Here is a 23330-nt window from a genome sequence, read left to right as displayed (position 1 = left end):
TGACATTTTGGCAGCCGGAGATCACGATCTCGCAGGGCCATCTGCGATCTGTGCTTCCGCTGCTCTACTTCGTTGCCTCAGTTACGGGGCAGCTCGACGACTGTTTATGCCCTGGAGCAAACCCGCCATCTCCGCATCCGGCCTAGTCTCATTTTAGCGCGCGGCTGGGCTCACTCTGCGCCGTGATTGGCCCGTCTCCCCAGCCTCCCGCCGAATGCGAAACTCCCGCCGCCCGCTCTATCTTAAGGCATCAAACCGCCTCTCCCCTCTGTCGTCCGTCCTCCTTGCTTCTCACATCATTGCTATCTATCTCGTGTGAACTTCATACTTCTATACCCCTTGCTCTCTCGATATTGTGGGCCCTTCCCGCTCATATCCCGCGATACCTGTCAACGGGGCCTCCAACCTTCACTAAGAGCTCAACTCTTAAGACTTACTCCTCCACTTCGTCAAGTGTCCATACCGCCCTTCTTAATCGATAAGCAGTTGGATCGAGTGGGTAGTCGCAAGTGGTGCGCATTTGATCTGTTCTCATCGTGCGACGTCCCGCACACTAGGACAGCTAGTCCTGTGGACATTGGTACCTGTGTCTGAAGATATATTCATTCCTTTTGACATCCGCGCCGATTGAGGTGCAACCGAGTCTATACTACTTTCACTTACGGGACTTTGCTCAGGCGTGGTATGTTTTGACCGCCTTATGACAAGTAATCAACCAACGCATCTTTGACTAATGATTGCGAAGCCGCTGCGATATAGTCCCCACACGGACAACTCATCTCCCCACTTCATTCTTATATCGCTGCCATGTCGCAGACCTCCGAGCCTCAGCTATCACAAGGCTCTCTTGCTCCCCCAGTGGAGTTTCCCCGCCCGGTCACACCAGTGCAGCGTACAACTCTCTCCGCATCTCCCGACTTGAGCGCAGAGGCTAGGAGCCGATCTCCGCATTCCGACAATCTGAAGTGTATCTCTCCCCCTTCATTGCCCTCATCAGATATGACTCCTCCGCCCTCAACGCAAATCCCCGGAGCACCGCTTCGAAGATCAAGGTCTAGGTCTCGGTCGAGCTCGTACCTGGCGCCCTTCCCCGATATCGAAGAAACTCTCTGCGATGCGTATGGGGCATCTGAGAACCTTCCAACTGCCGACGACATTGATGCTGCGGACGACAGAAAACTCCGTGCCATTGCCAAGGAGCTCCTTGGCGTAGCCCGCGAGTCGCGAGTGTCCGCTCTTCACTTCAAGCTGCAATATGGTCTTCTATCGTTCAGAAGTAATGTGGCTATCAAGCGCGCCGAGGTCGAGCATAAGCTTGCTAGAAGAGAGGCGGAAATTCTCCAAAGTAACGAATATCGTACTCGTCATCTCCAGCCTGACACCGAGCCCGTGCCTCAAACCTCTAACGTCGAGCTAGAATTGGCCCTCAAGCGTAATCAGGAGTTGGAGAAAGTCAGCGCTACCCTTGACAGAAGACTCCGACGAGCGAAGAAACTCATCGAGCAAGAAAAAGTCCAGTCGGAGGTCCTGAGGGAAGAGAACGATCTACTCAAGAAGCGCATCAGAGAAAACCGAGAGCATTTCTCTCGTATGATTGAGCAGCGCGCAATGTCTCCGAGCTCACATGCCGGGCTCCAAACCCCTCATCGAAGGCCTATGCCTCAATTCATGGACAGTGACCACCACATGCACCGGAATGATAACAGTAATCCGTTTGCTGCTCTTCTTGCAGCGGATCGCGTTCTCAACAGGGAATCTTCCAGTGTGACATCGACGCCCCACCGGCAAAGATCTCATAGACAACACTTTGGTAACGGACATGTGCGAGGTAGCCATTCTTTGTCGTCAATCCCAATCACTCCGTCCCAGGCACGGAAGCTTCATCAGGAATCTCAATACGTCACACCTGGACGAGATTCCAGCGATGAGAACCGTGATCGGGATAGCACTATCTCCGCCTCTGACATCGAGGAAGCCGAAACGGAAGAAGATATTCCTGCCTCTCAGGCGGAAATTCTCGCAACCGGCATGCTTCGTCGCAACCCGCCGGTTATCCAGCAGGTTATGCGGAGTGCAGCTCACCCAGCTCCGAGAACCAGCACCTTACTTCAGACCAAATTGTTTGGTCAAGTGAGAAAAGCTGGTGTTGAACGGCCTGCGAACAACCTCAAACGCAAAGCAAGTTTTGAAGGTGGGAGCTCGAAGAAATCGAAAGCGGAGGACCAGGTGGGTCTCGGTATTCACTGAAGTATGAGGCATAGTACTCGTTTTATGCACGACTGATACTATTCGTCCTGCTGTACTATCTACATTATTTGCGCGCCTTTTCATGCTTTGTTCTTTGACGAGATTTTTATGAGCGTTCTTTTCTTATGTTTCTGACCTGACGCTGGTCCATTTCATTTCTCTCTCAGATTGTCTCTTGGCTCCAGGCATTTTAACGAATGATGACTTGTGTTGATGCATGGCGAAATGGACGCTTGGTTGGGTATCGCAGCTTGATTTCAGGGTTCATTGGGTTGCTTGAGGATTTGATGCAAGGTTTTTACATTCCTTGACACAGGTCATACTTAGCTAGGAATCAAAACATGAATGATCCAACACTGAATTTTGAACGTGTGTACGGAAAATACTGGACTATCATATCAGTCTGTCCATAGATGCTTCAAACTATACGATGACTAAGGCAATCCAGTCATGTGACAGTAGAAAGATGGCGCTCGTAAGCATCGTAGAGATAGTTACCAGCAGCCATAGAAATGTGCAGTAGTAGTATCAAGGGCAAGGAAGTAAATAGTGCCTCAATCATTGCACTGCCATCAGATTATTGCCAGCTCAATAATGATACCCATATGGAGGTGTCCATGGTCGAAGGGTTCCGAATCGGGCAAGGAGGGTAGGGCTCGCTAAGCGAGGCGGTGAGCGAGTCCCGCGGCCACATTGGAACCCGAAAAGTTCCACTAATATTGAGACGGAGGAGTTTTTGAGATACGACCAGCATCCCACGACGACCACGACAAGCTCCGGTTGATCCCCGTCCGACACAATGGTGCGTACTTCGACGCTATCCTGCTGCTTTGAGATGATGGAATAGAATGAGAGACGGGAATCGCTCTGTTTTATTCTTGGGAAGGGCGACATGTGCTGATGAGATCTCTTGGGTGATATAGGCGATCAAGCACAACAACCAGATTCAGAAGCACCGTGAGTGGCACCCGATGATCGAGAATGAGAGGCCGTTTTTGCTTTCGACGAACGCGATTAGAATTACGATGAGCGATGGGAATATTCATGAATTGAGTTACTGATGGGGATCTGTTATAGACTTCCACAAGGACTGGCAACGTCGTGTCCGCGTGCACTTCGAGCAGGTACGATATTTTCGAGCCTATCCTGGGTAAATTTGTGTCGGAAAAAACAACATGGATGATGGAGTTTTTATCGAGACGAATTTTTACCCGATGATCTGGGAGGTCGACGGACTGACAGGGGGTTTTTTTTTTCTTGGATATAGGCCGGTCGCAAGCACAGCCGTCGTGAGGCCCGTCTCGCGAAGGCCGCCGCTGTTGCCCCTCGCCCCGTCGATAAGCTGCGTCCTGTTGTGCGATGCCCTACCGTCAAGTACAACCGCCGTGTCCGTGCCGGTCGTGGTTTCACCCTTGCTGAGCTGAAGGTAAAGATTTCCGCACGCAACGATCGAGCAACTTTGCTCTATGGGAAAAATGGAAACTCATGTGAATTTTTCGCAATCAACAGGAAGCCGGTATCCCCAAGAAGCTCGCCCGCACCATCGGTATCGCCGTTGACCACCGCCGCAACAACTACTCCAAGGAGTCCCTCGTCGCCAATGTTGCTCGCCTCCAGGACTACAAGGCCCGCCTGATCCTCTTCCCCCGCAAGAGCGGCCAGTTCAAGAAGCTCGACTCCTCCGCTGAGGAGGTCAACGCCGCCAAGGCTGCCTTCGCCGCTGAGGGCCAGACCCAGGGCTACGCCACCAAGCTCGGCGCCATCCTGCCCATCAAGAACACTACCGCCGAGGAGGCCGTCACCGAGGTCAAGCGCGACGACCTGCCCAAGGGCGAGGAGGCTGCATACCGCCGGCTGCGGGAGGCCCGCAGCGAAGCCCGCTACCAGGGTATCCGCGAGAAGCGTGCTCGTGTCAAGGCTGAGGAGGAGTCTGCCGCTAAGAAATAAACAACTCCTTTTGTACCTAACCGAATTATGCGCTCAAAAATCTTCAGCTAATGATGAATCCGGTCGTCGATTTTCATATTGGGGATTATTCTACTACCCTCTCGCATACCTATACCTACTAAGTGTACTGTGGCATGGCTTGGGATTGGCTGGCGTCCCGATTTTCTCCTTATCCTCTTTCCTCCTATTTCCTCCTGCCTCGTTTGTCCTTGACCAGAGATAAAAAGGTGCTTCTGAACTACCCTGAATGAAACGCGAATGTCTGAACCTTGTGTCCTGTTGCCCTCTGGGCTTATTAAAGAAGCGCACTGTATAATCGCAACCACAGGTGTCTTGCGGCGAGAAGGCAGGGCAGCCTCGTAGACTTTATGGCCTTGTGGGGTGGACGAAATTCGAGATAGAAAGGCCTACCGCTGCGTTTAGCACAAGTTGTTAGAGGATTTTTCTGTTCCCTACCACTGATTTAACAAACATCGCATATTGCAGCCAACGTAGGTAAGAGAAAATAAGTAGCATAAGCTCATCGTCTCATCATGTTTCAACTCCCTGGTCATGCACGTATACGTGCTTATCTATAATCTATCTCAAAAGGCATACGATAACCCAAGTTTGAAAATACTCAATTACCCTCCTTGCGAGTTTGCGAAACATGACGTCTTATCAGATCCTGCACCTTAGATCTCCAAGCAGCATCAATCGTGGCCAGCTAAAGAAACCATAATGTTAGCACACTCTATCCAACCCAACGACAGGAAAGAGCACAAAAGTATAAAATGCAACCAACATACCTCATTCTTATTCTTCAGCAGCTCCTGTACCAAAACAACAATATTGTCACGATCCTTGCGCCATTGCACCTTCTCCGTCTCATTGTCCTCGCTATGTTCCTCAGAGCTCAAAGACTGCTCAATGAGCGAGAGCCCATCGATACTCTGCAGACCAGAAATAACGGCCTCAGCACCGGCTTGCGTGGATGCCATCAGGGCGAACGCGAACCATCCCTCGCTCCGGACAACTGGCCATTGGGTCTGAGTGACCATAGCGCCCAGCGGGTGCGCTATGCCTTCGTGGCGGGTAAATAGTGTGTCGAGGAGAGCATCGGCTGAGGAATCGGCTTCCTCGCTATTCTTGGATTTAGGAACGAGTGTGCGGCAGAGTGATGCTATTATGCGTCCGATTTCTGTTTTTATGGGGGTTGAGTCGGTCTTTTCGAAGAGAGCCAGGAGAATCGAGAGGTAAGTCCGCTGTCTGTTGTCTGATGACGGAGCAACAGGCTCTAGTAGGCGACTAATGTTCTCAATCGAGGAGATTATTAATTGCCGAGTGATACTGGTTGCCACAAGCTGGACTTGCGGAATGGTCTCGAACGCCCATAGGCGAGCAATGGCTGGCAGAATACCAGCCTCGCCTATACGAAGCCTATTGTCACTAGCAATGGCCAGGTTCTTGAGAAATCCGACCGCTGCATGCAGGGCTGCGCCTCTAGCATTGCTGTTGAGGAGGCCTATCACGTCTTCGTGGATTTTCAGGTCTCTGACCATCGTTATGCAGACTTCATCGGACCGCGCGAGGTTACCGAGCATGATGCAAGCGCAAATCTGGAGCTGATCATCTGAGCTATTCAGCCAGGCTTTGAGCGTTTGCGAGAGAGGCGAGTCTAGGGGGTAGGTTTCGGCGAAGAGCGGCGAGGCGGATAGCTCTGCCATCGCCTGGTTGACCTTGAGTCGTGCCTGTGTGTGCGCTTGTGTCTCGTCACTTGGACTTGATGGATAGGAAGACGGCGATCGCTTGAGTAAAGATAGTATATCGGGGGTCATGCCTTTCGATATACAGAGATTATGATATCTGATATTGTTCAGATATGCCGCGATGCAGCTTGCAAGGATAGAGAATTGGGCTGGGGCCTCCTGCTTTAAGGCGAGGGCTACCAGTAGCGAGAGAGTTCCATCAGGAGAGCTTTCAATGCCTTGCTCTGGGATTACAATATTAGTAAAAGGACCGAAAACAGGAGGCGACACTTACCTTTCTCGCCGACCAGTTCTATCAGCTCATATGCGTAGTCAATCAAAGCATCGTTTCCCTGGAACGCCTCGTCTTCAAGTAGTCTTAGAAGTATATATACGATTTTGTTTGCCGCTAACTGAGACTGAGCAGGCTCTGTACAATATTTAGCTATAACAGAGTCGTATATATACTTCGCAGGGCCATACCATAGTCAATGCATAGATTGTATATAACAGGGATCACGACTTGAATGAGTCCAGGCCGTAGTAAATGCCGTAAAATAGCAAATGTATAGTTGTCATTTACCACAGTTGCCCGGTTTTCGTCTACAGGTGGTCAACTTTTTGTGCGTTCTGCAAGAAATTCTCAGCCTACCAGTATCAGCACAAGAGTTCCCAATGAGCCTCAGACAATGAAGAATCAGGCTGCTATCAGTGACCTCTCTTGAAGCTATAAGCCGCAGGAAGAAACTGAGAATCCCCACCTGGCCATACGCAAGACGAAATGCAGCTGAAATATAATCAGCAATGTACCAGTAGTATAGGGGAGAGTGATATACTGACGGTTTCTACTCCCATTTGCGAGAGCTTCTGTAGCCTGTAGCAAGAGCCCGGACTGAGAATGCCAGAGCTTGGATAGTGTGCCCGGCACACCCTCAAAGGTCGCCTTATCGCTCTCTGGCTCTGCCTTCGTCAATGCATCCTTCAACGATTGTAGAAGAGCTTCTTGCTCCGGTAACGATAGCGTCTCCGCGCGGGGTGATTCTGTTGCGGGGGGTAATTGTGCCGACTCGTCAAACAATTCCTCTAGCGAAGGACTGTGCAGTTTCGCCATGTTTCGAGCCTGAGTACTCTGTGCAGAAGCGTTGTCTCTGCTAAGTTTCGACTGTGATGCGCTGGGCCTGGAGAATCGAAGCTTATGGTGCACGTCTCCCTCCGTATTTATATGGGGCTGCCTGTAAGGGGTAAGATGCAGAATCCAAAGTTCTCATCTATAGGGCTGTCCTTCTTCCCGCGACCTATAAACTGTGATATTCTGGACGATGATATTTGTTGACTGCGGAAAAATGCTGGTAGTGCAAGAAGAAGATTATAGAGCAGCTTTATATCGACACATCGCGGCCTGAGGCGACAAACAGGCAGCTGCGACTAGTGTACGTAAAGCCGTACGATTGTGTATCGCTATGCCCAATGCGCAGAGCTCTCATATCCTTAGAGATGCTAATGGTTGAGTCTGTAGACGAGAGAGCATGAGCCTCGTAGAAAAATTACACTGATCATCTTATATGATATAGGGTGTTCTAGGCAGGTCCATGAGTTTACTTTTATCTGTGGTAATCTATGATACGCGATCGATACGCCACCTCCGCGGTCAACCTTCAAACACCTGAACCAAATCAGTGTCAGTGTCCACTTCGAGCTCTCCTCCATCCAGTCCCTCATTACCTTGCGCTCCTTTTTCAATCACCATTGCATTTCCGTATTTCACAATACTCATAGCGCCGCCCGCTCTAACACGAAGAAACAACCGCCAAAAGTCCTCACAATGACGCGCGCCCAGCAGACCCTCTCGGTCCTCCTCCTCGTCTCCTCCGTACGTTATACCCCCTCCCCTACGCTGTTAACTAAGCTAACAAAACCTCAGCTCTACCTATCCCTCTACCTCGGCCTTGTCCCCCTCAACGAAACCATCCAGCAAGAAGTCATCCCCGTTGTACGTCGCATCTCCCCCTACGACTTGCATGCAACTTACCTTACTACCCGCCTACTTACCTCCCTATACCCTCCCTCCATATCGACCTACAACCCAGCTAACAAAGATGTGCGTTTAGCTCCCCTTCTACGCCCTGATATCCTTCGGTTGTTACCTTCTCGGCCGCCTGGGCCTGGCGATCCTCACCTTCCACGATGTCCCCGAGGCGCACAAGGAGTTGCAGGCGGAGATCGAGCAGGCTAAGACTGAGCTGCGCAAGGCGAATGTTGACATTGACTAAGTGATATGAGCAAAGGCTCAGACCGATCTAATTGTTCCTTTATTATATTTAATTGATGCCTGGTTCCTGGTTCTTGGGTGTATTCGGGGAAAGAAGGGTGAGGACGGAAGAGAAGGGGAGGGGGATTTTGTAAAATATACTACTATTATATGGGAATTTGTCTTTGCTTGCTAGGGCGTCATTTAATCTGTACACGATGATCTTGTGTATTTCATGCGAATTGGCAGAATTGTGGCATTGTGCTAAGACGTGGGACTCATAAGTGAAAATTACTTCCAAAGAGCAAAACGGCGAGCAAGGGTAGTAGAGCGAGCAAGCTTGTCTAGTCTTCGCAAGTGGTCAAATCGCAGGAAGATCTGCTGTAAAGGATTGCTTTTATCTATCAAGAATTCATCAAAAACACCGCTCGTAATATGACGTCTAAAATCGTCCGCGCGTCGAGATGAGACCAAGCCATCCGCCGACCAGATTTTGTACGACTCGCTTCGGCGCCGCGACTTGAAGTCTAAGAGGAGGTAGCGGAAGCTCATCTAGTTTAGAGGAGAGGGTTGGCCGCAGCCAGCGCATCGTGCTCCTCAATGTCCCTATAGGATAACCGTTAGTTGCCGAACAAATACGACTCAAGAGGACAGAGAAATCGTACTTGGCTTCCCAAGGGTAGCAGATCCAAACATCATCAGTGGTGACAGCGGCGTGGTAACGACCAGACTCCATCATGTCTGCAGGGAGTTGACCCTTCTTCTCCTTGTTCTTGTTCTGCTGGGGGTGTTAGTCTTTGTCGATAGCGCATGTAAGGGGATACAACGTACGTGCAGAACGAAGACGAAGAAGTTCGTCTTCTCACCCTCCCGGCCAAGCTGCTTCTGCGCTTGTTCGACATCCTTCTGGAGCTCGCGCACGGCATACTCGAGGGTCGTCCTTGTGTCATCGACTTCATCAACAATGAGGATGTTCTTGCCAATCAGATTGGCCATCTCCAGAGAGCTCAGATCCAACCACTGTGTGCGGGTAACCTTTGTGCCGGGAACTTCCTCCGGGTCGCCGCGACCGAGGTCCTCGTAGAGCGAAAGGCCGATGGCCTGGATGGGGATGTTAGGCTCGCCGGGGCGCTTGAGGAACGATCTAGTGGGGGAAACAGAAACTCGTCAGATTGCCTGTTCCTGTCTTGTTCTCGCAACCAGGTTCGTCCGACTTACCGAAGAATTCGAGCAGGAACATAGCCGCCTCCACCAATAGCGATCATCAAGTTGGGGTGGAATGTGTTCAGGATCTGCTCAGCGGAAGATTGGCATAGCTGGTGGACCTATCGCATGGCATAATGCGTTAGAAAACTGATCTTCAAGGCATGCATTTCGCGACATCAGAGCCCCGCAATCATTCTTATAAAGATCGGATCAGCAGGCGCAGGTTTGTCGACAAAGTCGAGGCGCCAAAGTAAGTCGCACAGAACCTCGAGAGAACACACCTTGTTGTAGGTGACATAGACTTTTTGCGGCATCTTGGCGATAAGAAGTGGCGGATATCACGATAAGACAAGGGCGATGTGTGAGCCGTGCGTAGAACTGAGCTTTCTGCTCTGTGAGCTTCGAGGTAGCAGGTATAAAGGACTGAGAAGAAAAGATAGACAACAATAGAAGACAAAGAAAAGAAGCACGACTCACGAGGGGTAAGAGAAAAAAAAAGTTAGCTATCGCCCCGGATAAGATGTGGAGACTCCCATCGGAGCCTGCCGCCACTCTTTGCTCTGTATACTACCCACATAACGTTCGTCCACCATGGCGTCCATCTACACAGACGCCGGTTTTACTTTGTGATGATACTTTTGCATGCCTCGCACATAGTTCCGATTGGTGCGATGGCTCCAATAAATAGGAACGACCAATGATTGCATCATTCGTTACCTAACAATAAACTTAACGGCTCTTCAGACCGGGGTGTCTTCGCCCGTGTCCTCGCCCACTGCGAGGGGTCTGATTTCCTTGATCTCAAATCCGCCCTCATCTTTGTCTTCTCCCTTTTGCGGCCAGAGTATATGGCGGAAGTAAATGGCACGGACCATCATGTAGACAACAAAGCCATATATCAGCAGAAGGGGGATGACCATGGCGCATCCGAGTATTAGAATCGGCCTGCACGAAAAGGCATTTCCAATTGCGAAAGTCGAGGTGATCAACGCAGTATTAGGGAAGACAAACGAGAACCATGCCATGGTGAAGACCATCCGACCGGGTCCGATGGTTGACAAGTGCGCAAAACTTGCGATGAAGAAAAAGAAGATCGCCAGTCTAGGAAATGTTAGCCCCAATGCCACCAACTGCACCTAACGGACTTATATTTGCTTACCCCCATAGCCATAGAGAGGCGAAATTGGCAAAAACTTTCAGAACAAAAGCAGCCAGGGCACCGTCGCCCATGAAGTTATCCGGAAAACACCTGTTAGCCTGTGCAGCCATAGTCACAATGCTAGCTACTGTGAAGGCACTAGGGCCGACAGAGACAAACATTCCTGGTCGGATGTTCTCCTTAGGCAACTTCTGAGACATTAATCGATAGATGAAGGCTGAATAGACCATCAATGAGACCAAGAAGCCCACCCCCTGAATAGTGGTGCCTCCGATGATGATTGCCACTGCTCGAGAGGGCTCCAATTTAGCGCTCAGAAGCCCAGCGTGAGGTCCAATGATCAACATAGGATAGGCCGGGAAAATCCAAATTGGCGTCATTTGTGCTATGGTGAAGGTCTGCGTAGACCACCTAGACTTGGTCAGCCTCGTCGATTATACACAGTGGTTGCCGTACGTGACTCACAATAGGAGATAGACACCGGCAGATGAAATGACCGCCAGAGCAGAATCAACCCAGAACAAAACATGGACGGCATCTGTGAGCCATGGCCATGTATTATCGGTGCCATATTGTGAGATGTTGATCAAAATTGTCCCGAATGAGACTACCGATGCTGGAACAAACAATGACTCTGTAGGGTGCAGAAAAGAGGCTTTAAAAGTATACGGAAATAGATAGAATCGAGTGAGCAGTATGGCCCATATCACGAGATAGAAGACGATATTTGCGAGGAAGAAGATTATTCCAATGGTGTCTAAGCCTCGAAATCTATAAGGGACTATTCTCTGGTTAGTGACAGCATAAGGATCCAAGATGTAGGGCAATTAGGGGTCAATTACTATTGTAAATCACATTAGCAATTCCACCTGTGGCCATGGTCAAAGTGAAAAAAGCCCAAGTGAAGTGCCGTATCCGCTTCTTCCAATTGAGCTTCCCAGCAGTGGTTTCAGATATCGACCGAGCTATAGGAATCTCGACTTCATTCTGTGCACGACGTACTAGAGGGCTATGTGTAGACTCAAGAGCTGAAGAATGGACCTCGCGCAGACGCGAGCCTGGTGTCTGAAGCATTACATTGCTGCTGTCGCCATTCGAGAGTGCTTTCGACAAGCCCTCTTCTGTATCCTCAATGGTTGGGGTGCGGTAACCATCGGCACCAGGACGCCTTAGATGTCTGGGAGGCGGAGGAAGGTCGAGATGCATTATGTGGTTTTGGCGATGGATGCACTAGGCCGCGAACAGTGGCCTTCTCCGTCTATATTTACCTTCTCATTTGAGAGCTGATGATCATTTTGCGTCTCATTCATGGGATCATCGCTTATGGACACCAGTGGCGATCAAATAATCTCGCCCCTCAACCGGTAGGCCGAATTATGCACACGAGTTTTCGATCTTCGTAGGATGTTTCCAATGAGCGACGGCCCAGAAAGCTCTAGGCGAAGGAGCAAGATGAAGGTATTGGAAGCTCTGACTGCTATTTAATGGTGTGCGGACCCCCACCGTCACGGATAATCGGCTTCGTTGGCGAGCTGATCGGAGATCCGCAGTTATCAACAAATCACAGGATCTGTATACTTGAAAATGGGAGTATGGTAACCGTAGAGATCATCTGGATACCCATCACTATTCAGGTGAGTCCGATAATCACCCACCAGCCCAAAAAGAACTCCGAGACATGTCGCCTACAAATACGGGAACGAGGCGAGATGACGACAGACGAGATGATCTGCGCACGAGCATCTCCAAAGGCAATCGATTTCGAGTTTCGAGCCCATTTGCCACGTGCGGAGTACGCGCAGAGTACATTAAGTACTCTTCAGGTATCATGGTCGAGGTAAAGAACTGCTCAAACTGTGTAGAATTGATGTGAGTACCGGGGAGGTTAGCCTCTGCCTGGGGTATTCGTTCAGTCTCTGTACTCCGAGGTTCTTGGCGTACGGCCCCGGGGGTTTCCACTGCACATGGTACGAGCCTAGCACCACCCGAGGTCTAGCTCCTTATCTAAACTATCTGAGCCCGGCTTGCCCTCTATGTTGCATCAACCGGCTAGGTCGATATAGCGCGCTGTCTCTAGGAAGCTGCCAATAACCTCCAGTTAGCTAACCGCAATGTCTACCGAAAGCGACAAACGAAAGTCGGTCCTGATAACAGGGTAAGACTCTTGTTCTTTGATGTATCCTGGAAAATGTCTCAGGCTCAGCAAAATATATCAGTCCCTGCTAATTCTTTATGCAGTTGCGCCCCTGGAGGAATTGGAAACGCTCTTTGTCGCGAATTTCATAGACATGGTTTGCGCGTGTTTGCAACCGCTCGAGATGCAAAGTCCCTTGAGGATCTCGCAGCTTTGGGTATCGAAACACTGAGTTTGACAGTGGACGATGAAGATAGCGTTCAGCTGTGCTATTCAGAGATTGAGAGGAGGCTGGGCGATAAGGGGCTCGACTATCTCGTGAACAACGCGTAAGTTTCTGTCTGTTGAGGGACAAAATAAGATTATACTGACGTAGTCTAGAGGCCGCAGTATGTATCCTTGTGCTAGACTATCCTTGTTTTTAATACTCATGACATGACAGATTATACTGTTCCTGCTACGGAGGTTGACCTCGCTGAAGTACGCAGCACATTCGAAGTCAACTTCGTCTCTGTTGTCTACATCTGCAAGACCTTCGTGCCGTTACTCATTAAAGCAAAGGGTACTATAGTCCAGATTGGGTCAGTCGCAGGGGTAAGACCGACCTCCCAAGCTCGTAAGACGTTGATCAGACAAATCACGGCTCACCTGTCTCATATAGACAATCCCTTATGTGTTTGGATCAATATATAATGCGTCCAAGGCCGCTCTGCATTCCTACAGCGACACTTTGCGTGTGGAGTTGGCTCCGTTTGGGTACGTAAAAATGTCTTCATAATCTTTGGTCGAGCTCGCCGACTAACATTAGGCTGCCAGGGTCAACGTCACTACTGTGGTCACTGGAGGTGTTCAATCGCGCATTGCACGCACGAAGCGTACGCTGGCACCCAACTCTAAATACGCTCCCATTGAAGACCAGTACAACCGTCGCGTTACACACAGCCAGGACGGTGCAATGTCGCATACCGCCTATGCCCGAAGTGTTGTCGCGCAAGTCTTATATGGCTCTGCGCCGTGGCGTTGGCTTTGGCCATGGGCACGAGGCCGGAAGAGCTGGATTTGGGAGGGAAATAAGAGCTGGCTAATCTGGCTTCTCATGGGTGGATGGGCTTGGACTGGCCTCGCCCACGCCGCCATGACCAGAATGTTTGGATTGAACAAGTTGAGAAAAGCGATCGGAAACTAGTTACCGTAAAGTATGCAAATCACCATTTGTGGGCATGAAGAGAGGGTATCGACAATGGCCGTCAACGATTCGCCTGTTCTTAAGCTCAGAAGAGCAAGTGGTGTTGTAGCTGTCGTTATCAGCGCGGCGATTGCCCGTGTAAAGTATTTGCCGTCATTGATTCCACCCCAACGCGGTTAATGATTTTGTGCTCAAAATGCGCTCCAAGGGCTGCAACATACATTGCTGTACTGACATGTGCCTTAAAATCTTGAAAGCGGGTGCAAAAACCTTGTTACCGCTGTTAGAGTGTCCACTGTCAACGTTGGCGACCGGGTCAGAGTTCTTGACGTTCCGGTAATTTCGCGCCGGGAAGCGGTACGGCGGGCTGTAGCGACCGGGTTAGTCATGCCGGCGTGAAAAAGACATCCATATCATCCCGAAGCGCATTCTACACAAGCTGTCTACTCCAACCAAGGATTCCTTGTTGCTGAAAGTCGGAGGTTATTCTTTGCTCTCTTTACATACCCCTATACAATAAACCTCTCCTCTCTTTCTTTTATCTTTCCTTCCTCCGCCATGTTTAAGCTTGCCCGCGGTCGGCCAGTTTCGGCGGCTCTCAGAGCTGCAACAGTAAGGTCCCCAGGATGATATCCTCAGTACCTTGTTCTCTACCTCAAACACGGATTTTTCTGACATCCATTCGCGTGTAGGGCTCATCTATGCAGTCCCGCCTGGCTCAACAACAAAGAAACCTATCCATCCATGAATACCTTTCCGCCAACTTGCTCAAATCAGTACGTGGCCCCTCAACATCGCGCGTTAGCTCGGCACCTTGCATTACTCAACTGACCGTATCTTCTAGTACGGTGTCGGTGTTCCCAAAGGTGAAGTCGCTCGGTCAGCAGAAGAGGCCGAGAAGGTCGCCAAGTCTCTCGGTACATATCAACCTTCGTCAAGCTACTGATGCGCCATACTGAGACAGTTCCGCAGGTAACGATGACATGGTTATCAAGGCTCAGGTTCTTGCCGGTGGTCGTGGTAAAGGTCACTTCACCAACGGCCTCAAGGGTGGTGTGCGCGTCATCTACTCGTGAGTTTAAATTCGAGCTATCCGAACGTTTCCCCCTTTGACTGACTCTGGGTGTCTCTCTAGTCCTACGGAAGCCAAGATGTTCGCTGGCCAGATGATCGGACAGAAGCTCATTACCAAGCAAACCGGTGCCGCTGGTCGTCTTTGTAACTCCGTTTTCATTGTCGAGCGCAAATTCGCTCGCCGCGAGTTCTACCTTGCCGTCCTCATGGACCGCCAGTCCCAGAGCCCCGTCATCGTTGCTTCGTCGCAAGGTGGTATGGATATTGAGGCTGTTGCCAAGGAGAACCCCGACGCCATCATCACTACCCCCATCGACATCAACGTCGGCGTGACGGATGCCATCGCTACCAAGATTGCCAACGAGCTCGGCTTCTCTGAGCAATGCGTTGACGACGCTAGAAAGACCATCCAGAACCTCTACAGGGCTTTCATGGAGACCGACGCCACTCAGATTGAGATCAACCCCCTATCCGAAACCTCCGACCACCAGGTCCTGGCCATGGACGCCAAGTTGGGCTTCGACGACAATGCCGATTTCCGTCAGAAGGAAATCTTCTCCTGGAGGGACACGACACAGGAGGACGCTGATGAAGTCAAGGCCGCTGAGTACGCCGATACACCCTTTTATGCAAAGCCGACGAATTACTGACCCCGACAGGCACGGTCTGAACTTTATCAAGCTTGATGGTGACATTGGATGCTTGGGTACGTATTGCTGGAAAGCACCTCAGTTACTCTGGCGCTAACAAAACTCTAGTCAACGGTGCTGGTCTCGCTATGGCTACCATGGATATCATTAAGCTTAACGGTGGCAGCCCTGCCAACTTCCTTGACGTCGGCGGTGGTGCTACTCCCGCTGCCATCAAATCCGCTTTCGAGCTCATTACGAGCGATCCCAAGGTGTCTGCTATCTTCGTCAACATCTTCGGTGGTATCGTCCGCTGCGACGCCATCGCTCAGGGATTGATCAACGTTGTGAACGAGATGGGTCTCCGCACTCCTATCATTGCGCGGTTGCAGGGTACCAACATGGAGCAGGCTCACAAGCTGGTAAGTTTGGCCATGTTTACGAAATAGTGGAAACAAAACTGACGTTAGTCTCTGCAGATCAACGAATCTGGCCTCAAGATCTTCTCCATTGAAGACCTCCAGAGCGCCGCGGAGAAGTCCGTCCAGTTCTCTAAGGTCGTCAAGCTGGCCCGCGAAATCGACGTGGGCGTTGAATTCACTCTCGGTATCTAAGCTCCGTCGAAGTTCTCATTTTTACCATCCAATGCCTTCTTGTTCGTTTCTTTCTCTCTCTGGTAAACCGGGCGATTCGCAGAAATCCATTAGAAAGGGATGAGCCGAGGGAGGATTGTATGTTGTATTTGCCTAGATTTGACGCTAACAAAGTCCTCCTGCCCATAGCATAGTCGGTCCAGGCACACCGAAACAGTGGGCAGAAGAGGTCTAATGGGGGAATGAGGTGGCTTTGAGGAAAGGATCAGGAGAATCTGTAATAGAGAGCATTGAAGTCTTGTACATCGTTCATTTCCTTGGTTACCATTTCCTATTGTCAATGTATTCATTATTCTTTTCTCCATCTTGGAACAGTGAACAAAAGTAAGCAAATCGTACATACCTTACAGCTGCAGCACAGCGAGGTACTTCCCTCCGCCAAAGCGGCCGGGATCTGGTCCCGCCATTCCACTATATCACCGTAGTCGCGGCTTGTCAGCTACAACTACCGTGCAAGCATCGGATGAAGTCAAATCTACCGTTTCATGTGCTTTTTTGGTCATAATCAAGATTATTTGTCATCCTATACCGATTTTGGAGTGTTCCTGGCTTCCCTCTCCAAGGATTAAACAAAGACCAAGGGAACCATGGACCCTAAAATACAGGAAATCATCACTCTGTTCAAGCAGCTTGACACAACTACCTCAGCTCGACGCACCGCATATCACAAAATGATAGACGAGCTAGGACCTGACGAATGGCGAGATGTGAAGGAGCGCATTAACGAACGATCTTTCCAGAAGGATATCCTCGGCTCCCTACCCTTGGAACTCGCCGTGCAAATCATCCAATACCTCAAGCTAGATGAGCTTCACCTCCTCCGGAGGGTCTCGAAGAGATGGCACAAAGTGCTTTCTTCGAAATCGGCTTGCAGCATCCTGTATCGCCTCTACACTGGAGCCTCTCTCACAGACGATTTCCAGTCTACGCTTGCTCGCTATTCAAGAAAGAGACTTCGTCTGGAACAGGGGAACCCAAGTACACTGCTCCCAATAAATCTGTCTCACTTACCACAGTGGGAGATAGATTGTCTCTATCTTTCAAACGGAAAATTCGTTTGGCTCACTGACTATGAAACAACAATCACGGTCTATGACACAAAGACAGGGAAGAAACAACGCTTCTGCACAGAGCACCGAGAAAGAATTGGAGATTACCGTCTTTCCAGCAATGTGGTAGCCGCGTTTACCATGCAGGGGTCAGTGAAATTACACCCATCCTTCTGTTCCATTTCATCGTCGCGAATCTAGTCACAGATTGGCTGACATATTGTAGCTATTGCCACGCTTGGGACCTCCAAACGGGAGAGGAGCACACCTTTCGTATACCCAACCCGGATGTATGTCTGTTCTATACACACGGCTTCAGGATTGCTTTGTATTACGAAGACCATTGTGAAGGCAGTGGACAGTGTGGCTTTATCATGCACTTCGACCTTCAGTCAAAACGGTCCCATAGCATTCAACATGTACAACAGCTGGCACTCGTGAGCTTGGAAACTTCGTCTAGATATCTTACAACGATCTGCCTTGGACAGGAAGAGGGCGCTCGGGAAGCATATTATGTATCCGGGGCTTCCTGCCTGTGCATTGTCAACTATGAACTTCACGAAGATGGGACCTCCTCAACAGCATGCTCCTACACTCGCGAATTACCTTTGCCCAGAGACCGGCCTTGGGGGCACATTGGAATACAACATGATATGCAGGATTCCCGAAGAAAGCGGATAGCATTTTTGTATGCCCAATCCGCAGGAGAAGAGGCTAGAGTGATTCTGCCAGTCACGTACCAACCGCAATCACAATGGCTCTGTATGCACATGCTTCGTGAAGAGCACTTCGACCTCGATGCTCCTCCTTGGATCATCAACGTTGACAACGACATTCTCTACTGGGTCAGAGCTGACGGCGACAAGCGAAGCATCTGGGTCTCCATGCCATACGCTGAACCATCTCTTTACGCAGCACAAAACATGAACTTTGCCGTGCACCCATCGAGCAGGGCTACCCTCTCCGCCCCTTATGTCTTGCTAGGTGATTCCTGTCTAGTAACCATGATAAGTACGACCAGCACACAAGCATGGTGCTTTGAGGATGCGGGTCAGCTAGAAGAGAAGCCGAGCCTAGTTACGAGGTGAGCGCTTGCCGTTCGTCTTTGTCTTCGTGGCCTCACTGCAGGTGGGTATATATATGAACCTTCAGTTGAGCTAGAATGAATTCAATCTATTTGGGTATGACTATACATGAAACTTGTAGTATAATGGAGGATTGAACGGATAATCTAGGAAGAAAGTCATTGTACATACATAGTTCTCAGCGTGGGATATATTTTGTGTTGATCATGTCTTGAGTCTGATCTCCCTCGCCATCTACTCTCTCAAGCTCCGCAACACCCACATTTTATCACTCATTCGTCTTTCTGTTATTTATGTACTATATCATCTGCTACTCCAACTATCCTATCACCATCAAATATGATTGAATCGTCTTCAAAAATGAGACTGCGTGCTCTATCCAACTGAGCAATACTTCCAATCCTCTGGCCACCGGCGGCCATCTGGGAGCGAATGCTGATATTACCCGACTACTAGCAGCTTCCTGCAGATCCGATCTTTATAAGAATAATCCTGCGAGGCTGCGACTGTCTCTCACACCCATTCTTTCTCTCTCCGCCCGCCGTGGTTCCAGCGCAAGCCACACCGACCGCAGAATCAGGAACTCTCATCAAAGAAAGTCTCAGAAGGAAGATCCGGACATTGGCGCAACTATTTGAAACATCTCTGCAAAGGGAGGAGGAACGCATACGGGAGGCATCTCGTTGGCGAAGGTGCTGAAAGGCTGGAACCTTCTAGGAGTCGGGCGCCAATTGCTTTTTGAACCTCGCCATGACTCGGGAAGCGGAGACACTACTTGGGTGTTGATCAGCGCCTGCTTGGCCCAGCTACTCCTGGTGATTATCAGCTCTGTTACGGAGAGAGCCTAGGCTAGAGATTCTCTTCACGTTCGCTGCTTTTCTTCTGTCGACTTTCCCGTTTGTTCGTCTCTTCCACCCTGCTAACTCTTAGCTCTTTCCCGTCCCGACTCGCCTCATAACAGCCTCCCGATCGAGCAAAAAATTTCGCCGTCCTGGTCTAGCTTCCCGTTCCCCGCCCGCGGCGTGCGGCCGTTGTCGCCCATAAACCCCCTGGTCCGCCGCGCGAGATGAGCAGTATCGCCGATTTTCCATCGAGAAATACTGTTGCCTCTGGATCTACAGATGCGCTGGGCAGGACACGGAAGCTCCCTGTCCTTTCGTCCTCTGTTCCATCCCGCACGTTGACGAGTGAACCGATGGAGATCACTCCGCCTCCTTCGGCCGCCGCCACAGGCGCTGCACGCCCAGATAGCGATCGAACGGGCGCAAACACCACCACGACGTCCAATGGCGCCTTTGAATCAGGAAATTCGAATAGTCATGCGACTCACGGCCAAGCTATCGGTGCCGCGGCCGCCGCTCAGCAGCCAAAGGTCGTGCAGACAGCTTTCATCCATAAGCTCTACAAGTATGTTTTGTTAGCTCTGGGTTCCTCGGAGCGGAGAATTCATCTGGTCGTGGACATTGCCAAAAGAGCCTTGCTGATGCTTATGTACTAGTATGCTGGAGGATCAGAGCATACAGCATTTGATATCATGGTCCAGTACCAACGACAGCTTCGTCATGTCTCCTACCTCTGAATTCTCCAAAGTCCTCGCGTTCGTCCTTCGCCCGTCATAACTTTCCATTACCGAAACAGTCGCTAATTGATCCTCTAGCCAATATTTCAAGCACACCAACATTTCGTCCTTTGTGAGGCAATTGAACATGTATGGTTTCCATAAAGGTACGTCCTCCATCGAGCGCAAATGCGTGCAGCTTTGTTGACTCTCTGGTGTATAGTGAGCGACGTATTTCACACCGGATCTCCTGATTCTGCACTTTGGGAATTCAAACATGGCAACGGAAACTTCAAACGTGGAGATTTAATCGGACTACGAGAGATCAAGCGACGTGCGTCGCGCCATGCCTTGATTCATCGAGACTCATTTCCTGGCCACAAGACTGCCGTCTCCCAACCTGGTACGCCGGCGGAGCCGGTTCCTGACAGCACCGAAGCACGGTTGGCCGGCTTTGAACATGCTCTTTACGATATGCACAATCGCCTTAGCCGGGCCGAGGAGGGAAATTCAGCGCTGAATGCTAGGTGTCAGGCCATGGCGGAGAGCATCAGCCGATGTTATCATGTAAAACTGTCTCCGTTCTTTCTTGACTTGAGAATGCCCGCTAACCATATCTTCAGTGGAGTCATTCAATATCGCGATTCTTGCAAGGAATGATACCTGATCGCGAAAGTCTCCTATATCGGGATGGTATGGCGCAACTCTCATGGCTTCGAAATGGACGACTCTAACTTATGACAGTGACGAGCATGCAAGTGGAATTGGAGAAGCATCTCGATACTGTACGGGCCCTTGAGCACCCTCCAGATACCTATCTATCTGTTCGACAGCCCCATGTACCAAGCCTTGCAGTCGATCCAGGCCCACCACTATCGCCTCGGCAGATGCCGCAAGATGACAGCCGACGGCCCTCTTTGATGGACACATCTCGACCAAATATGATCCGACCCCCCTTACCCCCCCACTTGTCCGCCTCCCCGCGCCGTCACGGCTCAATCGGCGCACCGAATTTCTCCCCCAACTACAGCCGCCCTCAAGTTCCATCTATAGTTACTCCGCAGCCAGCAATCCCGCATCATCTTTCTGCCGCATCCTCGCCTCCGGGCCCTAATCTTGCGCGCCGACATACTTCAGCGGACATCCGCCAACATGGCTGGCCACCACCTGGGGTCTCCCCGTTCCCGCCGAACCAGCCACCCTCACAGGGAACGTCACCTTGGTCCCCGTCACCACATCGCACACCGACCTCGAGTGAGCAGCAAGTACGGGATGTATTAGCCCAGTATGAGATGGGAGCTCCGCGTCGCCTTCAAGACATTTCACGAACTGCTACTCCGCCGCTGAATCCTGATCAGCAGGGACCTACGGACAATGGTTGGGGATTTGGGTCTAGGTTTCCTCGGCATGAGTCTTCCCTACCTGCTACCCGCCGATCCAGTATGGCTAGCAATGTCCATTCTCTACTGAATCCGGCCGACACTGCGGAGCGGCCCGATGAGGATCAATATGCGGCGGATGATCGAAAACGGAAAAGACTCGAGTAACTGGTGATTACTCTTATTTTTCTCCCGGCATTTGTCCGGAGATGCGCCAAAAGATATCCTTTTCAGGTGGCTTTGTGCCACCTTTGCATTTATTGGAAAGAACGGAAAGACCATTCAGAGCAATTTCTCATATCTATTATCACATATCCTGGAGCGTGGCATTTTTCATATACTTTGGGTTTGATATCACTGTACAATCTCTAGGCGTGGATTCTTGGAAATCATGGTTCTGTGCAGGAGAGCTGCATTTTATTCTTCTTTCTCACCCTCGCCCATTGCTATCCTTACAACATTTTCCTTCTTGTGAGTTTCATCGATATGAGCCTAGAGGCTCGATTGAGCTTGTACCAGCAGTCACCTCATCTAAGCTGGCTTGTGTCACCATCTTATCACATGAATATTTGCTTTATAAAGTCCATCTCCGCTCTAGCTCCGCATGTTTCACTATCAATACTTGGAGGCGGACAGAGGATGGTGGGCTTTTGATTTGGTGCAGCATCATAAAGTGACCGATCATGGTCTCATTTGGGTAGAAACGTGCCCAGACAGGTCACAGCACAGCATGGCAGTCTTGGAGTTTTGTGGATAAACGATCATATTGGGGTATATTGCAAGATTTAAGAAACGGTATATTGACCGAATAAAAAGCGATCATCGCTTCTTTCGCTTCTTCGAGCGCTCAGCGAGAACCTCGTCCAGAAAACTCGTAGCCTTCTTCCTCCCCTTAGGCTTTGGCCGCTGCTGTGACGTGGCTGTCTTGCTTCCCTCACCCGCCTCATTATCCTCGTCTCTCAGTTCGCCATTATTTGTCTCCGTCTGTGCAGCAGGCGTAGTCTCAATGTTCCCCTCTACCTTCTTCTTCCGCGATGATGCCTTCTTCCCAATGGACGCTGCGCGCCCCTCGTCATCATCATCTTCATCGTCATCCACCCCTCGGCCTCCACCCCCAGAGCTCCGCTGGTGATTGCCAGCCCCTGCGCCCTTTCCAGAACTCTTCATCGAAGACCCCGAGCTACCATTTTCAGCAATCTTCTGCTGCCTCGCCTTCTCCTTCTCAGCCATAACCTTCTTGTAATTCCTCCCTAGAAGCTGCCTCCGCAATGCGTCATTTGAATCAAGCTCCGTGCGGTTCCAGCTCCCGTCTGCGGCTTTACTGGGTAGTGGCGCTCCGAGACCTAGTCTGGATTTTGGGAAGAAGAGTTGGTCAGCTCAGTTCAGCCACACAGATGGTCTAGAATAGAATGTTTCACTTCATTCATTGATGTGAGTTGGAGAAAACAAGACGAATAGAAAAGCGATGCGTAGCAGAGATGAACAAAACAGCGCAACAAGGAAAATGGAACATACGTCTCAGGAACAGCTGTAAAGATATCATCATCCTCCCTCTGAAGCTGTGCGTCGGGTTTCGTCTCCTTTTCGTCCGTCGTCGGCTCCGCCGGTAACCATGATGCGACGAGGCGCTGGCTGCGGGCGAGAGCGATGTTCGCTTTGTTGAGGATGATGTCTGTTTCGGATTTGGAGAGGGACATTTTACCCTTCTCTTTTTCTTTACTTCTTTACCTCCGCACGGGCTTCGAAATCTGCGGTGGTGGTGGGCGTAGGTAGGCTTTGCTTTGATCTTGAATTATTCTTATCGCCGATAAATTTATTTCTTGGCGCGCGGAGCTGGCGCGGTCGGAGGTTCGGAGGGATGGGCGCCGAGATATACATGCACATGCATTCTTCTTGAACCACTTCTTATGGCATGAGGAGTAAGTCGACCTGAATATGTACTATGACGTAGTAGCTTATACTCGAAAGAACAACTTCATGCCTATTACTTGTACGGTTACATGCAGCATGTTCATAGAAAGAGCCCTTCTTCCCAAGGTGTCAAGCCCC

The 23330-nt window shown here is 50.4% G+C and overlaps 11 protein-coding genes across 11 annotated transcripts; 7 read left to right on the top strand and 4 right to left on the bottom strand.

Annotated features, from left to right (window-relative positions):
• Positions 1-266: 266 nt before the first annotated feature.
• BDV17DRAFT_254027 (uncharacterized protein) lies at positions 267-2608 on the top strand. The gene is made up of 2 exons (XM_073756723.1): positions 267-682; positions 746-2608. Exon 2 carries the CDS (start codon positions 808-810, stop codon positions 2245-2247), a length of 1440 nt encoding a protein of 479 aa, XP_073619115.1. The 5' UTR covers positions 267-682; positions 746-807; the 3' UTR covers positions 2248-2608.
• A 256-nt stretch (positions 2609-2864) lies between these two features.
• BDV17DRAFT_279552 (60S ribosomal protein eL13) lies at positions 2865-4194 on the top strand (the record flags this gene model as incomplete). The annotated part of the gene is made up of 5 exons (XM_073759736.1): positions 2865-2867; positions 3171-3204; positions 3325-3371; positions 3515-3673; positions 3757-4194. The coding sequence occupies 5 exons, from the start codon at positions 2865-2867 to the stop codon at positions 4192-4194; spliced, it is 681 nt and encodes a 226-aa protein (XP_073619114.1).
• Positions 4195-4242: 48 nt separating this feature from the next.
• BDV17DRAFT_192357 (putative GTP binding protein) lies at positions 4243-7247 on the bottom strand. The gene is made up of 6 exons (XM_073755128.1): positions 6762-7247; positions 6574-6708; positions 6405-6524; positions 6217-6351; positions 4983-6166; positions 4243-4900 (listed from the first exon to the last, which is right to left on the bottom strand). Exons 1-6 carry the CDS (start codon positions 7030-7032, stop codon positions 4814-4816), a joined length of 1932 nt encoding a protein of 643 aa, XP_073619113.1. The 5' UTR covers positions 7033-7247; the 3' UTR covers positions 4243-4813.
• A 496-nt stretch (positions 7248-7743) lies between these two features.
• Positions 7744-8191, top strand: BDV17DRAFT_287808 (dolichol-phosphate mannosyltransferase subunit 3; the record flags this gene model as incomplete). The annotated part of the gene is made up of 3 exons (XM_073761246.1): positions 7744-7791; positions 7843-7911; positions 8030-8191. The coding sequence occupies 3 exons, from the start codon at positions 7744-7746 to the stop codon at positions 8189-8191; spliced, it is 279 nt and encodes a 92-aa protein (XP_073619112.1).
• Positions 8192-8440: 249 nt separating this feature from the next.
• BDV17DRAFT_192186 (xanthine phosphoribosyltransferase) lies at positions 8441-9951 on the bottom strand. Its single transcript, XM_073755127.1, has 6 exons — positions 9853-9951; positions 9657-9753; positions 9388-9494; positions 9001-9313; positions 8835-8947; positions 8441-8775 (listed from the first exon to the last, which is right to left on the bottom strand). Exons 2-6 carry the CDS (start codon positions 9687-9689, stop codon positions 8727-8729), a joined length of 615 nt encoding a protein of 204 aa, XP_073619111.1. The 5' UTR covers positions 9690-9753; positions 9853-9951; the 3' UTR covers positions 8441-8726.
• BDV17DRAFT_192177 (putative C4-dicarboxylate transporter/malic acid transport protein) lies at positions 9847-11879 on the bottom strand. Its single transcript, XM_073755126.1, has 4 exons — positions 11377-11879; positions 11000-11315; positions 10535-10945; positions 9847-10476 (listed from the first exon to the last, which is right to left on the bottom strand). Exons 1-4 carry the CDS (start codon positions 11738-11740, stop codon positions 10116-10118), a joined length of 1452 nt encoding a protein of 483 aa, XP_073619110.1. The 5' UTR covers positions 11741-11879; the 3' UTR covers positions 9847-10115.
• A 606-nt stretch (positions 11880-12485) lies between these two features.
• Positions 12486-13931, top strand: BDV17DRAFT_192139 (SDR family oxidoreductase). Its single transcript, XM_073755125.1, has 7 exons — positions 12486-12501; positions 12553-12689; positions 12773-12997; positions 13050-13057; positions 13111-13262; positions 13330-13424; positions 13485-13931. The coding sequence occupies exons 2-7, from the start codon at positions 12646-12648 to the stop codon at positions 13852-13854; spliced, it is 894 nt and encodes a 297-aa protein (XP_073619109.1). The 5' UTR covers positions 12486-12501; positions 12553-12645; the 3' UTR covers positions 13855-13931.
• Positions 13932-14184: 253 nt separating this feature from the next.
• On the top strand, positions 14185-16576 carry BDV17DRAFT_253997 (succinate--CoA ligase (GDP-forming) subunit beta). The gene is made up of 8 exons (XM_073756722.1): positions 14185-14466; positions 14547-14630; positions 14699-14771; positions 14827-14926; positions 14990-15535; positions 15588-15634; positions 15687-15979; positions 16037-16576. The coding sequence occupies exons 1-8, from the start codon at positions 14413-14415 to the stop codon at positions 16169-16171; spliced, it is 1332 nt and encodes a 443-aa protein (XP_073619108.1). The 5' UTR covers positions 14185-14412; the 3' UTR covers positions 16172-16576.
• A 102-nt stretch (positions 16577-16678) lies between these two features.
• Positions 16679-18356, top strand: BDV17DRAFT_253994 (F-box domain protein). The gene is made up of 2 exons (XM_073756721.1): positions 16679-17408; positions 17486-18356. Exons 1-2 carry the CDS (start codon positions 16798-16800, stop codon positions 18345-18347), a joined length of 1473 nt encoding a protein of 490 aa, XP_073619107.1. The 5' UTR covers positions 16679-16797; the 3' UTR covers positions 18348-18356.
• An 855-nt stretch (positions 18357-19211) lies between these two features.
• Positions 19212-21608, top strand: BDV17DRAFT_192028 (HSF-type DNA-binding-domain-containing protein). Its single transcript, XM_073755124.1, has 6 exons — positions 19212-19751; positions 19843-19941; positions 20002-20069; positions 20126-20469; positions 20526-20595; positions 20647-21608. The coding sequence occupies exons 1-6, from the start codon at positions 19411-19413 to the stop codon at positions 21447-21449; spliced, it is 1725 nt and encodes a 574-aa protein (XP_073619106.1). The 5' UTR covers positions 19212-19410; the 3' UTR covers positions 21450-21608.
• Positions 21609-22100: 492 nt separating this feature from the next.
• BDV17DRAFT_287802 (DUF3245 domain-containing protein) lies at positions 22101-22978 on the bottom strand (the record flags this gene model as incomplete). Its single annotated transcript, XM_073761245.1, has 2 exons — positions 22101-22629; positions 22797-22978. The coding sequence occupies 2 exons, from the start codon at positions 22976-22978 to the stop codon at positions 22101-22103; spliced, it is 711 nt and encodes a 236-aa protein (XP_073619105.1).
• Between the last annotated feature and the right edge of the window lie 352 nt (positions 22979-23330).

The sequence above is a fragment of the Aspergillus undulatus genome (genome assembly GCF_047715775.1).
Source record: "Aspergillus undulatus strain CBS 261.88 unplaced genomic scaffold BDV17scaffold_6, whole genome shotgun sequence".
NCBI lineage: Eukaryota > Fungi > Ascomycota > Eurotiomycetes > Eurotiales > Aspergillaceae > Aspergillus > Aspergillus undulatus.
This window is presented reverse-complemented; position numbering and strand designations above follow the sequence as displayed.

Excerpts from the sequence above, each read along its gene's own strand:
- BDV17DRAFT_254027 (XM_073756723.1), top strand. The coding sequence starts at position 808 with ATGTCGCAGACCTCCGAGCCTCAGCTATCACAAGGCTCTCTTGCTCCC.
- BDV17DRAFT_192177 (XM_073755126.1), bottom strand. The coding sequence starts at position 11,740 with ATGCATCTCGACCTTCCTCCGCCTCCCAGACATCTAAGGCGTCCTGGT. Across the intron at positions 10,946-10,999 it reads GCCGGTGTCTATCTCCTATT|GTGGTCTACGCAGACCTTCA; the intron begins GTGAGTCACGTA and ends GACCAAGTCTAG. Across the intron at positions 10,477-10,534 it reads GCCTCTCTATGGCTATGGGG|ACTGGCGATCTTCTTTTTCT; the intron begins GTAAGCAAATAT and ends AACATTTCCTAG.
- BDV17DRAFT_192186 (XM_073755127.1), bottom strand. The coding sequence starts at position 9,689 with ATGCCGCAAAAAGTCTATGTCACCTACAACAAG. Across the intron at positions 9,495-9,656 it reads TCTATGTCACCTACAACAAG|GTCCACCAGCTATGCCAATC; the intron begins GTGTGTTCTCTC and ends GCCATGCGATAG. Across the intron at positions 8,776-8,834 it reads TGCTACCCTTGGGAAGCCAA|GGACATTGAGGAGCACGATG; the intron begins GTACGATTTCTC and ends GTTATCCTATAG.
- BDV17DRAFT_192357 (XM_073755128.1), bottom strand. The coding sequence starts at position 7,032 with ATGGCGAAACTGCACAGTCCTTCGCTAGAGGAATTGTTTGACGAGTCG. Across the intron at positions 6,709-6,761 it reads CGCAAATGGGAGTAGAAACC|CTGCATTTCGTCTTGCGTAT; the intron begins GTCAGTATATCA and ends ATTATATTTCAG. Across the intron at positions 6,167-6,216 it reads AGAACTGGTCGGCGAGAAAG|AGCAAGGCATTGAAAGCTCT; the intron begins GTAAGTGTCGCC and ends TTGTAATCCCAG.
- BDV17DRAFT_192028 (XM_073755124.1), top strand. The coding sequence starts at position 19,411 with ATGAGCAGTATCGCCGATTTTCCATCGAGAAATACTGTTGCCTCTGGA. Across the intron at positions 19,752-19,842 it reads TTCATCCATAAGCTCTACAA|TATGCTGGAGGATCAGAGCA; the intron begins GTATGTTTTGTT and ends CTTATGTACTAG. Across the intron at positions 20,070-20,125 it reads CATGTATGGTTTCCATAAAG|TGAGCGACGTATTTCACACC; the intron begins GTACGTCCTCCA and ends TCTGGTGTATAG.
- BDV17DRAFT_192139 (XM_073755125.1), top strand. The coding sequence starts at position 12,646 with ATGTCTACCGAAAGCGACAAACGAAAGTCGGTCCTGATAACAGG. Across the intron at positions 13,263-13,329 it reads AGATTGGGTCAGTCGCAGGG|ACAATCCCTTATGTGTTTGG; the intron begins GTAAGACCGACC and ends TGTCTCATATAG. Across the intron at positions 13,425-13,484 it reads GTGGAGTTGGCTCCGTTTGG|GGTCAACGTCACTACTGTGG; the intron begins GTACGTAAAAAT and ends TTAGGCTGCCAG.
- BDV17DRAFT_253994 (XM_073756721.1), top strand. The coding sequence starts at position 16,798 with ATGGACCCTAAAATACAGGAAATCATCACTCTGTTCAAGCAGCTTGAC. Across the intron at positions 17,409-17,485 it reads GCCGCGTTTACCATGCAGGG|CTATTGCCACGCTTGGGACC; the intron begins GTCAGTGAAATT and ends GACATATTGTAG.
- BDV17DRAFT_253997 (XM_073756722.1), top strand. The coding sequence starts at position 14,413 with ATGTTTAAGCTTGCCCGCGGTCGGCCAGTTTCGGCGGCTCTCAGAGCT. Across the intron at positions 14,467-14,546 it reads CGGCTCTCAGAGCTGCAACA|GGCTCATCTATGCAGTCCCG; the intron begins GTAAGGTCCCCA and ends ATTCGCGTGTAG. Across the intron at positions 15,536-15,587 it reads GATGAAGTCAAGGCCGCTGA|GCACGGTCTGAACTTTATCA; the intron begins GTACGCCGATAC and ends TGACCCCGACAG.